This window comes from Clavelina lepadiformis, chromosome 2 (genome assembly GCF_947623445.1).
Source record: "Clavelina lepadiformis chromosome 2, kaClaLepa1.1, whole genome shotgun sequence".
Taxonomy (NCBI): domain Eukaryota; kingdom Metazoa; phylum Chordata; class Ascidiacea; order Aplousobranchia; family Clavelinidae; genus Clavelina; species Clavelina lepadiformis.
The window spans coordinates 23,882,454-23,896,222 of record NC_135241.1 but is presented as its reverse complement, the minus strand read 5'-3'; the positions used below and the strand labels follow the sequence as shown (position 1 = coordinate 23,896,222).

The 13,769-nt window shown below is 35.7% G+C and overlaps 2 protein-coding genes across 3 annotated transcripts; both read right to left on the bottom strand.

Annotated features, from left to right (window-relative positions):
* Positions 1–1,852: 1,852 nt before the first annotated feature.
* LOC143446116 (carbohydrate sulfotransferase 8-like) lies at positions 1,853–4,953 on the bottom strand. Its single transcript, XM_076945612.1, has 6 exons — positions 4,693–4,953; positions 4,358–4,512; positions 4,014–4,132; positions 3,627–3,827; positions 3,363–3,503; positions 1,853–3,184 (listed from the first exon to the last, which is right to left on the bottom strand). Exons 1-6 carry the CDS (start codon positions 4,844–4,846, stop codon positions 2,836–2,838), a joined length of 1,119 nt encoding a protein of 372 aa, XP_076801727.1. The 5' UTR covers positions 4,847–4,953; the 3' UTR covers positions 1,853–2,835.
* A 1,975-nt stretch (positions 4,954–6,928) lies between these two features.
* Positions 6,929–12,534, bottom strand: LOC143447127 (uncharacterized). 2 transcript variants are annotated; one of them, XM_076947068.1, is made up of 14 exons: positions 12,236–12,534; positions 12,042–12,132; positions 11,858–11,952; positions 10,303–10,458; positions 9,954–10,115; positions 9,672–9,827; positions 9,373–9,579; positions 9,132–9,237; positions 8,920–9,046; positions 8,488–8,738; positions 8,228–8,400; positions 7,853–8,129; positions 7,609–7,748; positions 6,929–7,501 (listed from the first exon to the last, which is right to left on the bottom strand). In XM_076947068.1, exons 3-14 carry the CDS (start codon positions 11,919–11,921, stop codon positions 7,386–7,388), a joined length of 1,935 nt encoding a protein of 644 aa, XP_076803183.1. In that variant the 5' UTR covers positions 11,922–11,952; positions 12,042–12,132; positions 12,236–12,534; the 3' UTR covers positions 6,929–7,385. The 2 variants fall into 2 exon arrangements, with proteins under 2 accessions (XP_076803183.1, XP_076803182.1); XM_076947067.1 differs by having other exon boundaries at positions 12,250–12,534.
* Positions 12,535–13,769: the final 1,235 nt, after the last annotated feature.

The window sequence follows — 13,769 nt, the reverse complement described above, 5'->3', positions numbered from 1 at the left end:
ACCAGTAGCCTACATAGCAGCTCTCGCTGATGAGGTTTATCAAAACCAGGTTCGGCCTCTGTTTCATCATAAAGCATTCAAGTTTAACGTAATAGAAATGCATTCTACTGATCTCGTATGATTGTGTTACGTCAGGGATTGCGTCAAGAACCGTCGGACAACCTTCAGCCAAACATTCCTGCACTTTGCCGATTAAACATGCTATGGTGTCATTGACGTTGTAACTATTGCAGATTTCTTGTTACAACATACGTCATACGGTATAATTTCCGGTCAAGTCGTTTTAAGGTTGCTTAGTAGAAACTTCATATAAATTTAGAGGAAAATTATTCGCAAATGAGTTTATAATAGAATATGTTTAAATAAAGAAAGAAACCACAAATTGTTCCTTTCTACCTGCACTGGCCTTGATCCTGGTAAGGGTATCCACCGACGTAAGTGCCAAGACAACCAAACACGCCATCCAGGCTCTGCCTAAGGGTACAGGATGGGAACAACTGGATATCAATTAATGAAAGACCTGATCACAGATTTGCTGTGGGTCTTGTGTTGCCGGCGATCAACTTAACTAAACTTAACGTAACTTTTTGTAATTCTTGATATGCCACTTACCGTCGGAACTGTTTGAACAAGACGTAGGAATGGGAGTGATCAAGTTTTCATTGCATGTGCTACTATTGCAGAAATCGATTTTGCAATCATAGCTACAGGGCCGCTTTCGAACAGTTAAGGGAGTTCTGTGCAGCTTCTTCAATACAGAATCCCGATTCCACGTAAACTGTGTCAATGAAACATAAGCTAAGTTTGTTGAAAATGTTCAGCGTTTTAACTTTTTCCCTGATCAATGTTAAAGAAATATTGTTACATGTTCCAGGTCAATTTAGAAACACCAAACGCTTAAAATAGTCAGTCACCAATCGCTTGTGTAGAATCTATGCGTTGGACAGATATGAGTAGCAACTATAGGAATTTATATTGTGAATAGTTTCAAACTAACTTAGTGTATAATAGCTTTAATAATTGGTAAAGAACGTGTTACCAGGGTACAGGGGGTCGCTGGTATTGAGATAGGTGGTGAATCCGCAGTTTTGATCAGGTTTGCACAGTTGAGCTGTCAGATTGCCTTCGTAGAAAGTTGACTTGTCGGCACTGAACGCATTGTAGCCTTGATAGCAGACCAAAGGTTTTGGTACCCCTGACAAAATATTTTGAGATTACAGAGCACGTTTCAGGAACCAAAGTTATCCGGGCCAGCTGTCATCCTTCATGGTTGGTTGAATTGAAAAGAAAGACAGATTGACCATGCTTCGTTAAAATTGTGCAATTAAATGCTACTTTTTGTAAAACCACCATTTGCTTTTTTCTGTTTGTTCAGTTACGGGAACAATCCAATGGCGATTATATTCTGTTCACTTTAAGAAAACTTGAGGTAATATTTTGTCCAGTAAAACCGCACAACCACGCTCTAAGATTGTCGGCGAATGTTTGCCAAAATAAAACAATGTACCGACTTCACATTCTTACATGCGGGAAATTTTTCGCATTGTACAAGTTTATTTTAACTTGAATTTAGTCGAAGTAAATGAAATTTGTTGATTGTTTTAAATGTTCGTGTTTGAAATGAATTTTTGTCAATTAGCCCTTAGCTCTTAATAACTAACTCTAACGGTGACGAATTTTTTTAAATAAAAAAAGCTAAGCCAAGCATGAGGAGAAACTGCTAACTCTGATTGATCCTAAATACGCTGCAAAAAAGTTGGTTAAGGGAACCAAAGAAATGGTCGAGTTACATCACATTGCCAAAGTTTCTGCGATGTTGAAGTCGCCAAATAGCAATAACTTATAATAACTTAAAAGCAATTTTATTACAAAACTCATGCTGTAGCAAAGCGACATTGCATCGAAAAACATGCTTCAAATTACGACAAAGATCTTTGGAAAGAGAATTTTGTTTGATTGATTGAAATGTGTTATCACGCAACGAGGTATAAATTTAACCGTTTTCTATTAGACTATATAATATATATAGTATTTTGTCTGTAGTTTCACAAACTAAATGATATCGTTTGGGTACAAAATGTTTTGGACTTCTTAACCAATATTTCTGAGTTTGGTAAAAAGATTTTCTACTGACGTAAAAATTACAGTAAAATATCTACGGGCTAAAACTAAAAAAATCATACAATAAGTGTAATAGCAACATCGTAAAAGGTAATACAATAACAGAGTTATAAGTAATTGGCATACAACAAACTACAACAATAAAAACATAAATAGCGACTATATTTCAACTTTAAAACAAGAGTAGCCGTATCTCTATCGCGTAAATACACAATTATTTATCAGACTATGTAATATAATATGATCTATCAATATGTAATCTATTAGTCCGCAATGGAATGTTTAAATCATGAAATCTACCAGTGTAGAAATTGTATAGATACAAAACTGCAAAATCTTACATTACTCTCCAATTTAAATGTGCGGTTAAAAAAATTAATTGCGTAGAAACGTATCTCACACTGTGCATCATTCAAGCAATCCTAAAAATTACATTTCCTCTAAAAGCGAACGACGCTTTTCGCTTCCGGGAGAAAAGACGCAAACGAAAAAGTCCATATGTGATACACAAAATGCAACTCGAGCCGTGAGTATAAAAACCTTAAAAAAACTAAAAATATCCAAGATAAAAACCACAGGCACAGCTCGGTAATGCACAAACTAGCGGACAATATATTGGTTATAATTATTAGTTACAATCGGCGGCCAAACAAGTCTAAAATCATGCGATGTCGACTTTCAAAGAGAATAACGCCGAACAAACCAGAAATACAACTAAACCCAACCATATAAATATGGGTCATGATTTAGAATAAAGAAGTCGTCCGCATAAATTTCTCTCAAAGCTTGAACATCATTTTCGGAAATCTGTTTAAATAGTTGAGTGGTTTCTTCGTTTTTAACGAACGGTCGATCCTTTCCGGGAAAAGTTATCTTATGCGAAGTTAGACTGGGATTTTGTTTCTGAATGTAGTCTAGTAGTTTGTTGGACTCATAGGTGATGTTCTCAAAGCGAAGAATGAAATTATAGTTGAACGCACAAGGTTTGCAGAGTTGTACTTGCGGTCGCCAGTGGATATCCATGTCGCCTACCCTATTTTTCAGCTTTTGTTGAACCAAAAACCTGAAAAAGTAGAAGTTCAAAATTTTACTCTACAAAAATTCTCTCTTTTGATGGTATACCATGGCATAGTTGGACAATTGCATAGTTGCATTCAAATCTTCATGGTTGGTGGTGGCCATAAATTCTCTGTGGATATATGAGGCACATTTCATAGTGCAAAAAAGTTTCGAGAACTCACTTGACAAATTGAGGAAAGGAAATTTCACCAGATTTCATGACACGAATATATTCGATCACTTCCCGCTTTTGTTGGGTTGTCAAATTGTTAAAATCTTCACGTTTTTCCAAGTCAACTCGTGAGATTGTGACAGGATCTATACTGCACAGTTTTCAAAGTGTTTACGAACGCAGCAATGAATGGAGACGTGTAGATTCTTACAATTAGCTTTGTGTTACAGTATATTTAATTCTCACATAGCTACTTCACCAAACTTTACGGTACCTGGAATGCAGTCCATGCAGATGCTCATTTGCTTGAGATTTTGCAATCCTCTTCCCAACCTCATTTTTGTAAAACTGATACGAGCTTCGATTTGACAACTTATCAAAGTAAGCGGACACAAGTCTCTCGAAGGGATGTCGGGTTAGAAAGAAAGTTGTATAGTTGGTCATACGAAAAAGTGCTTCTGTTTGATTTTGCAATCTTTAAAAGAAATAAACGAGAAAAACTGTATCGGATACAGAAAAATTTATAGACTCGTTTAATGCTTTTTGTTAAAGTAACTAATCGGATTTTTCAGTCTAACACGAAATAGCAGAGTGGTAAAGTAATTTTTATTCATTAAACTCTTTCAAATTTGTACAAATCCTATTAAAATAGCATTCTTACTGCTTAAATTGCTTGTTTGGAATTTTCGAATAGGCCCATTTCTTAAGAAACTCTTTTGTGATATTTGCTTGGAATCCACCAAGACGGAGTAATAATATTTGCCAAGTTGTGCTTGCCACCTGTGTAATATAAAGTGTGGTAAAAAAGTAATGTCTAATGCGTGGTCTTGTGTTGAATGAAACGCCCAAGTTTTGATCATCTTGATTCGGACAAGTTGTAGATATGTAAAAGAATCTCTCAATTATTTACAGAAAGTTATTTATTTGAACACGTCAAAGTTAAAATTTATGTCGTGATTTTTCTTCACGAAAAAGCTCATGTTTATAGAGATCGCGAAGAACTACCTTAGGTACTTCACACATGACTACTTTGAGGTCATCGTTGTACTTGAATGTATTTGAGAGAATACTTCCAACTTTTTGAGATCGGTTCTTGCATCTTTCCTGGATTTCAAGTGATCTACTGCCAAAAGTGTCCTCATAAGAAGGGGTGCAGTGAACTGGAGAAGTTTGCAATAAATATTAGTCGGCGATATTTTGCATAAACTGCATTTACTCTGTAAGTATAAATTATAATGATGGGTTTGTATTCCAAGCCATGAGCTGTCCAAGTTCTAAGTATTCCGTTCGTATTGAAATAATCCTTAAAAGCAGTCTTTTAAATACTTCGCTCTTCTTACTTTTTATAGTTTCCTTTATTTCCTGCTCTTTTTCAACTTCACTTCTCTTCTCTCTGTTATTTCTGCTTCTCAGATTACAAACGCTCGTCATTGCCACGACCATTACGCAAGTAACAAGGAAACACAATTTCTTTTTTTTGTAAAAAGCCACCATTTTGTTTTGACGAGCTATATGGGTATAGTCAATTCATCACAATTCACAAGAATTCACAAGAATTACAAATAAGATTCAGGTTTGCACACTGTAAAAAAACATTCATTTATTGGTTACCTATAATTATATTACACTACAATAGATATTTGGAATTGCGTTATTCAATGTTTACTGCAGTATAACTTCCTACTATATTGCGATTATATACTTTTGTTCTGGTTGGAGGCGACAATATGTATTATACCGGTGAAACCTGGACAGTGAACAGAAAACACCAGTAACAGCTGAATCACTTCTACCTATTCGCTTTTCTTCGCAATCTCGTCAAAAGACGTGCACAAATAGTTTCTAGTAAAATTTAGAGAGCATTGAAAAAACAGAGAAACCTGTTGATCAAAGTGTCATTCGATTCTTTTAGCAAATATTTACTTGAAAAAGATGCTTTTTTAAATTCGCCATATCGCCATTGATCAAGATATTCGTTACCACTTCTTTTATGATTATTCTCTTGTCTTGTTTCTACGATTGCCTTATAAGTACAGTACAATATGTTGTACCTAGAGGACTGTTGACTAGAACAAGTTGATTGAAAAGATTGAAAATTGGTTGAAAGTTGAAAGATAGAAATTCAAATATGAAAAAAAAAAAATTTTGTTGCAACAAACAAAAATATATTTCCACCGAAGTTGAGCAAATAATTATAAAAACCGTTTTTCTTAAATACTGCTGCGAGTAGCCAATAGAAATACGCCAAAACATTTCCAACCACACAAGTTAGATCACAACTGAGATGTCATCGGCAGTTTCAAGAACAATTTTTTAAGTTTTCATCAACTCTGTCATTGACTTTGTTTTTTCAAATCTGACAATTTTACTAAACCATCAACAACTAAAACATCACTGTAAAATATCAGACTTTACAAAACTGTTTTTAAGCTGAGAGGTTGTAGACAGAAACGCATTTTACAGAAAGACCTCTACGCCCAGATAGTGGACTCAATATTGGTGTAAAAATTCTAAACACGCCCAATTAAAAAAATTGATGTTCGACCGAGCATACAGACAGTTCAAGTTTTAAAAATTAAAATTGTTTAAAAGAGAGTGGAAGACACCGCGGATCAGCAAAAGGTAAGTCATGTGAATCTTTGTCAACAATATAATTAAGGAGAGTATTTCCCGTTGTCTCGATTGACTACACAGTACGTCACGTTTGCTGGAAAGAGGAACAGAGGGATATTGAAGAACTGGCAGGAAAATGCCGCAAAATAACAGAAACATTTCCATCAAAAAATCACTCAACTACTGCAGGCAACCAAGTTTATACACATTACCCTCACAAAACCAATATATAAATGTGTAATACCACATTTGTTATTCCTCTAAGCTTCTGTACTCTAAATTTTATCGACAAAAACGCAAATATGAAAGAAATATGAAACTAAAACTGATGTCAAGTTGTCGGTACTGGCATATAGAAGAAATATAGTTATAACCAGCCAAAAGTGGTAACAGGTTACATGCCATCCTTTACGCATAAACTTGAAGCATATATTCGAGTCTTTGCATAAAAGGTCACCGTAAAAACTCTCGTTAAAACGTATAAGTCAATCTTTTTATTGTTATTTTTTTGTCAAAAATATTTTATCAGCAAGAAAATGAGATTTCTTGTTCTTCTTATTATTGTATTGTACAGCTAATAGGTTTCTTATGCGATATGCGCGCGATGGCAAAGCACCAAAATTACCTGCAGAATTTCTGATTAAAACAGAAAAGTGTTGATGGAATCTCTATGAAAATATAATTCGTTCAACTTAATGGTCGCTAGATGTCTCTGAGCAGCGACACAGACTAAATACCACAATAGTTTTGAGGAATAAATTATTAAGTAAATATTAAGTAAATGTTAGCTAATTCAGACAAAAATCGCATGTGTGTTAGAAACGTAGGCTCTTGGTTTTTATCGAATATTTATTAAGCTTTTGTTTAAAATTGTCGAACACTTTACTTTACTTTCCTCACCAGAAAAGACATGGAAAAAATCTATCTCTGTGCTTTTCATTTAAACATTTGTTCCGACATCAATAATCACAATTTTATTTTCAAATAGAGATATATTGTGCTACATCTAGAAGTGATATAATGCATCCATTGTTATTTATAATAATGGAAGGCATAACTTTTTACGCAAAACACGACACACAAATACACGATAAGAATGCGCATTCAATAAACATTCTCATAGTTTTAAGATAATGAAGACCAGAGGATATTGTGGTGATTGAAGAAATTGATTATATTATATATGGTTCAGCTGCGTCTGTGGCAAATATTGAAGCTGTAGCTGAAAGCAAATTGCCACACAACAGTGTTAACATAATCATTGTCCTTAGTAGGTTTTATGTATTTTCATCTGATCTCAACTGTTTGTTTGATAATAATTTATGATCGAATATGACCCTGTAGTCATTACAGAAGACAAATATATTACACTTAACGCGAGTATAATACGGTTACATGATATACAAGTTCAGAAATGTGTTCAACACTGCTGGCTGTTTCCAGCATCATACATATCCAAAGCATATTTGTAACGACTCATTATTTGCTGCCAGGTGTCGTAATCGTCTCTCCACATTTGGCTTAAGTTGGCCAAATCTATAAGACGAGATTGTAGATGTTTAAACAAAAAAGTTTGCAAAATTCATCTCTAATTCACCACAGTTCAAATTTTAAATATCTTTAACTTGTTGTAGTGATCTCACCTTTGTACAAGTTATCAGCACAGAAGCACAGTTGGCATCCACTTTTCTCAATGCATTGGATCTGATCGTCATTGATGCACGTACCAGAGTGGATTGGCGGGCAAAGCGGAACATCTTCGGTAGCGATTTGGTTGCTTTCGCTAAAAGTACAAACTGTATCAACAAACATGTGAACACAAAGCAAAAACGTAACAATAAAATCTCTGAAGAAAACAAATTTTTTAGATTCAAATTTTAGACTTACCTGTAAGCCCGGAATCTTGGAAGCCAGTCGGTTATGATTTGGTATTTCCATTGTACATAGTCACACATCCACGCCTTTCTCTGACCACATGCACTGGTGGAATGATAGAACTGGTAGCAGTCAGGTGGAGATACTGGAAGAGACATTGATGGAGACATTGTTGGAGACATTGTTGGAGACATTGTTGGAGACATTGATGGAGATATTGATGGAGATATTGATGGAGATATTGATGGAGACACTGGTGTTGATACTGATGGAGATACTGGTGTTGATGCTAATTCAAACGAAATTTGTTTTTGTATTCGCCTTAAACCGTTACAAAATTTTTCATTTAAAAATCACTTGATTTTTAACACTGTGCTATTAATTTACATTCATTCATCAAGACTCCGAAAGCCGGTTCAGCTTCAATGAACAGTGTAATTAGGTTTTCAATGGAGTAACTAAACCCAGGTAAAATTGGTTCAAAGACTTCGCTGATTCTGTCCAAGCTGCATCGCGTTTTTGTCGCATTTTGAAGTTGTGTGTCGAACATTTCGAAAGCCCTACGTTTGGAAAAAATAAAGTTTTTGGAAGAATATTTTATTCAAAAGTACTTTTGCAACACTTATTCAGTGTTTCGTCCCACTTACTGGCGTATATCCGGGTAATTCGTAGCATTTTGGATCGAAGCAATCACTTCTACACCCCATTTTATAAGGTCATCTATAATTGTGTCGTCACAAATATCATCAAATAAGATCAGAATTTGATCCACATCAGTTAAAAAAAATTCACAGATTTCTCTGGTGTAAGGTTTGATGTCTATTGTGGTCTCTTGAAGGATGTTTTCCGTAAATTCCGACCAGGAAAAATGAAATGGATCGGAAATAATTTCTAAAACCTTCATAGCAACATAAGTTTATTTCATAGAAAATAATATTTAAAAAAAATTTACAAAAAACTTTGGAAAGATAAAGGTTTATTGCATGCATGTTCCAGTTCGGCATTTTTAAAAAAAACAGAGCTATGTCTGAAACTATATGTATTTAACTGTTGATATGTTTTTTCTTGTAAAAATTTACCCGGAAAAGTTCGGTTAACCGCGGATGTGTACCGAGTACTGAAGGACAGGCGGGAAGAATGCATTCGCTCATAGAACGACCAATGCACCTTTCTAAGTCATTAAAATCCCGGCTATCTGGCATTAATCTGAATGAAAACTTATGTAGATAAGCTGCTAACAATTGCTGGCAATTGAAAAGCATCATAACTTAAACTTAATCAATCTCATTACCTGCAAATATCAGAGCTGTTTAATGCGTCTCCAAACTCCACTTTAAAACAGTTCACAACAGAGTTCCAAGCCGTCGCAGCAGTGCAGCCAGGAAGTAGCGGAAAATCTAGTGAAGTTAAGTCAAAACAAAGAGAAAATGGATGCAAAGTTTTTAATGACGCAAAGCGGTATTTGTCAGCCTGTAGTTGTTATCTGATCACTGCATACGATTTCGTAACGAGCTAATCCATAAGTAATTTACCGTCTGTTTCCAGAGACAAGCACGTGCGTCGACCAAAGTCGAGATCAAAGTTATTGCATTGCACTGATTCGCCAACACAAGATTGGAATTTGCAGTAACCAACTTCACCGGATGAGGATACATCTTCTTCGCGTAAACTCGCACAATTCCACTCATAAGGTATCCTGTGCCCAGGTATACATTGAGCCTGTTGGACGAAAAATGTTCCTGAAAGCAAAAATAAACAAAAGTTAGTTTCAAACTTGCAATTTTGCATCTGAAACAGTTAAACATTATCAGCGTATATCCTACATACTCACCACTGTCGGTGTGGTTGAAGTACTGGAAGGTTCCACAAACATCACCGATTTGGCATTTATTCAGATAAGATTCCGATAAATTATTGGATATTTGAAGAGTTTTGTTTTCGTTAAAAACTCGATTTCCCAAAGAACAATAGGCAGGAAAGTATAAATCTGGCCAAAATAAGAGAAATTCATAGCCCGGAAAAAGTTGGTGTGATTAATTCTTTTACGTTCACTACTTATTCATGCATGTTCACGCTTCAACTGTATATACCACATTTATAGAAAAAATGTTACATGAATAATTTTCCAGAAGGCCAGAGTTGCAGTTGTTGCTGTGTTCGCATTGATAATATTCGCAACCGTAAATCCATGAGTTTGCAGTATTCTGTTGCAAAAACCCACAGCCCTGATATTTTGTCTCGTTCCTGCTTATGCAGCGTCCTGACAGAACGAAAACTGAAACGAAAGTCAATCCTTTTACTAAAATATCTTATACTATTAATCAAAGTTAAGATACTTCGTATAAAACTTGCCTATATTATTTATATTCACTCACCATGCGGAAAGGGTATATAGGTTTACAAACAAAATAAATTATCCCTTTCGTCGAGAATAATATTCTATCTAAACAATTTCAGTTTACCTGTATCGTTACGAGTTTTGTTAAAGTACAAATAACTGCCGCAAACGAAGTCAGTTCCTCCGCAGCTTTCAGAAACCATTTCATTCGAAGCTTCCACGGTGATGTTCATCGCTGAAACAATCGTCTCTCCAACATGACAGTACAGGCCAGTGGCATCTAGTTTATAAAAACACCGACACTTAACATCGACAAATCGATTTTAGACCGATTGATGTTTGTTGCTTGTGATTTTTGTTTGAGCAAAAGCTACAATGTGTTAGATTGTGGACCTTGCAAAATGACCTTTGCGTCATTTTACGATAGTTATGACAACGAAAACTTTCATTCACTCGTTCAATGGAAAATGTTCCCAAATTCTAAGGTCAGAATTATTTTCGATGCTGATTTCTGACTTTTTTAGATGTTATTTTCAAATATTTTGCATTTTTGTAGGGTTGTGGAAACATGGTAATAAATAACACAGGTTTGTGTGCATTCGAAAGTGGTATGCGTTAACATGCGTTCGAAAATAGTTGACCTGGTTAAATGGTGGTTACCAACAAACTCTAGTTGTCTTCACGCTGCGTTTGACACAAGTTCTCTTTTATTCGCTATTTTGGCGAAAACGTCAACGATCCATGAACCCGGAAAAAAGATCAAAAACCTTAAAACTGTCGACGTTTTTGCTTCAAGTCGGGCGTGAACGTGGAACGTGGAACGTCGTTTAGAAAAACTCGCGGTTTTCTAAATTTTTGTGATATTTTACGATGAAAACAAAATGTCCCAAAAGACAAAACTTATTGCTGACTTGATTGATATTTTCATAATTGCTGATATTCCTGGTAAGAACCGGAGCTTTCGATGACGTACATGATTTCGTGACTATCCTTACCAAGCCTGAAAGTATGACGTCATAATAAAAATAAACAAAGAAGTTTTCATAGGAAGGAAAAGCCTTTGTCTTTACAATGCTTGGTCTATAATCTAATGCAGGCTACATTCAAAGTATATGTTCTCGCTTTTATGCATTTAGTTGGACGAATTAAATGAAAGCATTTGACAAACATAAATTGTGAAATTTTTGTTTCAGGAAAATAAACCAGTAAGTTGTATCGTATGTAGAGCACTGGCGCAAACAATTCCTTAAATTGAACAAAAGAAAGATTGAATGTGATACACTATGAGCACCACATATACTGTAGGCTTAAATTCCATAACTGGCACAACAAATGCATAGAAACCAGGGAGTCGAACCGCAGTAGAAAACGATTTAACTCCGGTTGAGGTTTGCATCGCGAGCACACATTCATATAATTCAACAATATAAATCATATTTAGTTCATATTATTCATATTCATATTTATTTACTTCATATTGCGCAAAAAGTTAACGACCGAGTAAACTTGAGAGTGAGATCGAGTTAATGAGAAAACTTAAAACTTGTGACTCTCGTTCTCGACGCAACCGATCCATTTTACAATCTCGCGAAAAACTTGTTTAAAATCAAAAGCAGGTTTGAACCGAATTAACACAATCTCAGATAATAAAAAGTTGCACATTCATAGAGAGAACTCACCTCCATTGACAGTTGTCATCCTGCATGCGGCCAGCAACAACATGGCTATAATTTTCAGCATCATGTAAACAATGTGGTGTTTGCTCACCTACAAACTAAATAAACTGATTTAATTGACAAAATTTGAGCTAAATTATAAAGACACCTTAGCTAATACAAATAAACGATAAAGTTAGAAATTAACCTGACGGACTAATTTTTGTTGCTCGTATCTGGTCTGGTAAAAGCAAAATCTGAGATAAACGATCCTTTGTCTGTGAATGTGGTTCCCGATGCTAAATAAAGAAGACTGAGGAAACAAACCTTTGGCTAAACAGTTCACGTTCATTCAACCCGAAGAATCGATTCTTTTGTAGAACAACGTTAAATGAAATTTACCGAGTGTCATTCACCTGACTTGATAGACGCTGGTATAATAGACGGTGACGCTGTGAGTGTTGTCGTCACGGTTGACTAAAGATCAGGTTCGCAGGAAAGAGGAACTGAGGATTATTGAAGAACTGGCAGCAAAAATGACGCAAAATAAGCGTCAGCGTCAGCGTCAGCCTCTAAGCTTCTGTATTCTACATCTTACCCAGTTTTGCTTTCATAAATTCAATTTCAATCAACGTTTCGTGAATGCATAAAGAGAATGTCCTTATATGGGCGTAAAAAAAGTGGCTAAACGCAATGTGAACAATCAGCCTGGTTTGTTCCCGCTTGTATGTGACTGTCCTCGATAAAAAACGCAAATATACGACAAAAAGTGACATAAATTATGGAACATGACACATATTGTCTGCCGAATACTCCCTGCTATCAAAAATATACTTAACCAGCCTAAAGCGGTTACAGCGTACACGCAACTCTTTTATGCGCTTTGGCTGACAAACATACACGAGCGACTAAATTGGTGCATAAGCTTTATACCCCAGTATATTGAGACGTAAAATTTGCTAAGTGTCTGAGAAGCGCTATCCAGTCAAGGTAAAATGGTCTATCTCTAATTCGCTCTCCATACATGCCAGCGTACTAAGGGGGAGCATTAGGCCATGGTCTACTCAGAAACCCAAATTTTTTGGGTCATCGGCCCTTTTACGCTTTTAAATTTTTCGGTTATTGCATCTCGTTATTAAAGACTAATTATCAACTATAACATAATTGGAAACATACTGGCTGGTATACGGCATTTCAAAACGATTGTGTTTATCACCTGACGAGATTGTCTTATACGGTGTTTCAAAATTGTACATAATTAAATTGACAGCAATTACACGTATATGAAATGTGAAAATGCATTTTACCGAAAATTTATAAACACCGAAAATTTTTGCGCTTTATGAACTTTTGGCTGGCGGAAGAGTGTGGGAATTTCAAACCGATCGAGTATTTCAAAACTTTGGCCGACCTCTTAAAGCAATTCTAAATACGTCACTGCACGTTCGGACGTCTCTTTTTGAAGCTCACAAACGATGCAAAAATTATGTGGTTCTGTATGCCACTGACGCGTTGGTTTCAACGACATTGGCGCATCAGTCAGTGCATTGTGCGTCCTAGCGCGTCATGGTGGTTAATGAGCCAAAGACTCTGACGTGTTTAGATGCGCTGATTTTAATCAATCATATCCTAAGATTTGGTCATTACATGCAACTTTATACCTTCAACGACAGATGCTCTGTTAATGGTGTTCAAACAACTCTAAGCTACTTTATTGCGCGTATTAAATAACTTAAAATGTGAAATTGTGTGTCTGGGAAAAATACACTAATCTGTATAACTCCAACACTTTTTGCCACACGCGTAAAGCAGTGGCGTGTACAGATCACAACCTCGTTCTAACCTAGCTACCAACTGCTTCAAAATGACCTTGATTACAATGCCAGTTACGAAATATCATATGTAGCGCCCCGCTTGTCGCTACAACTCTTATTGG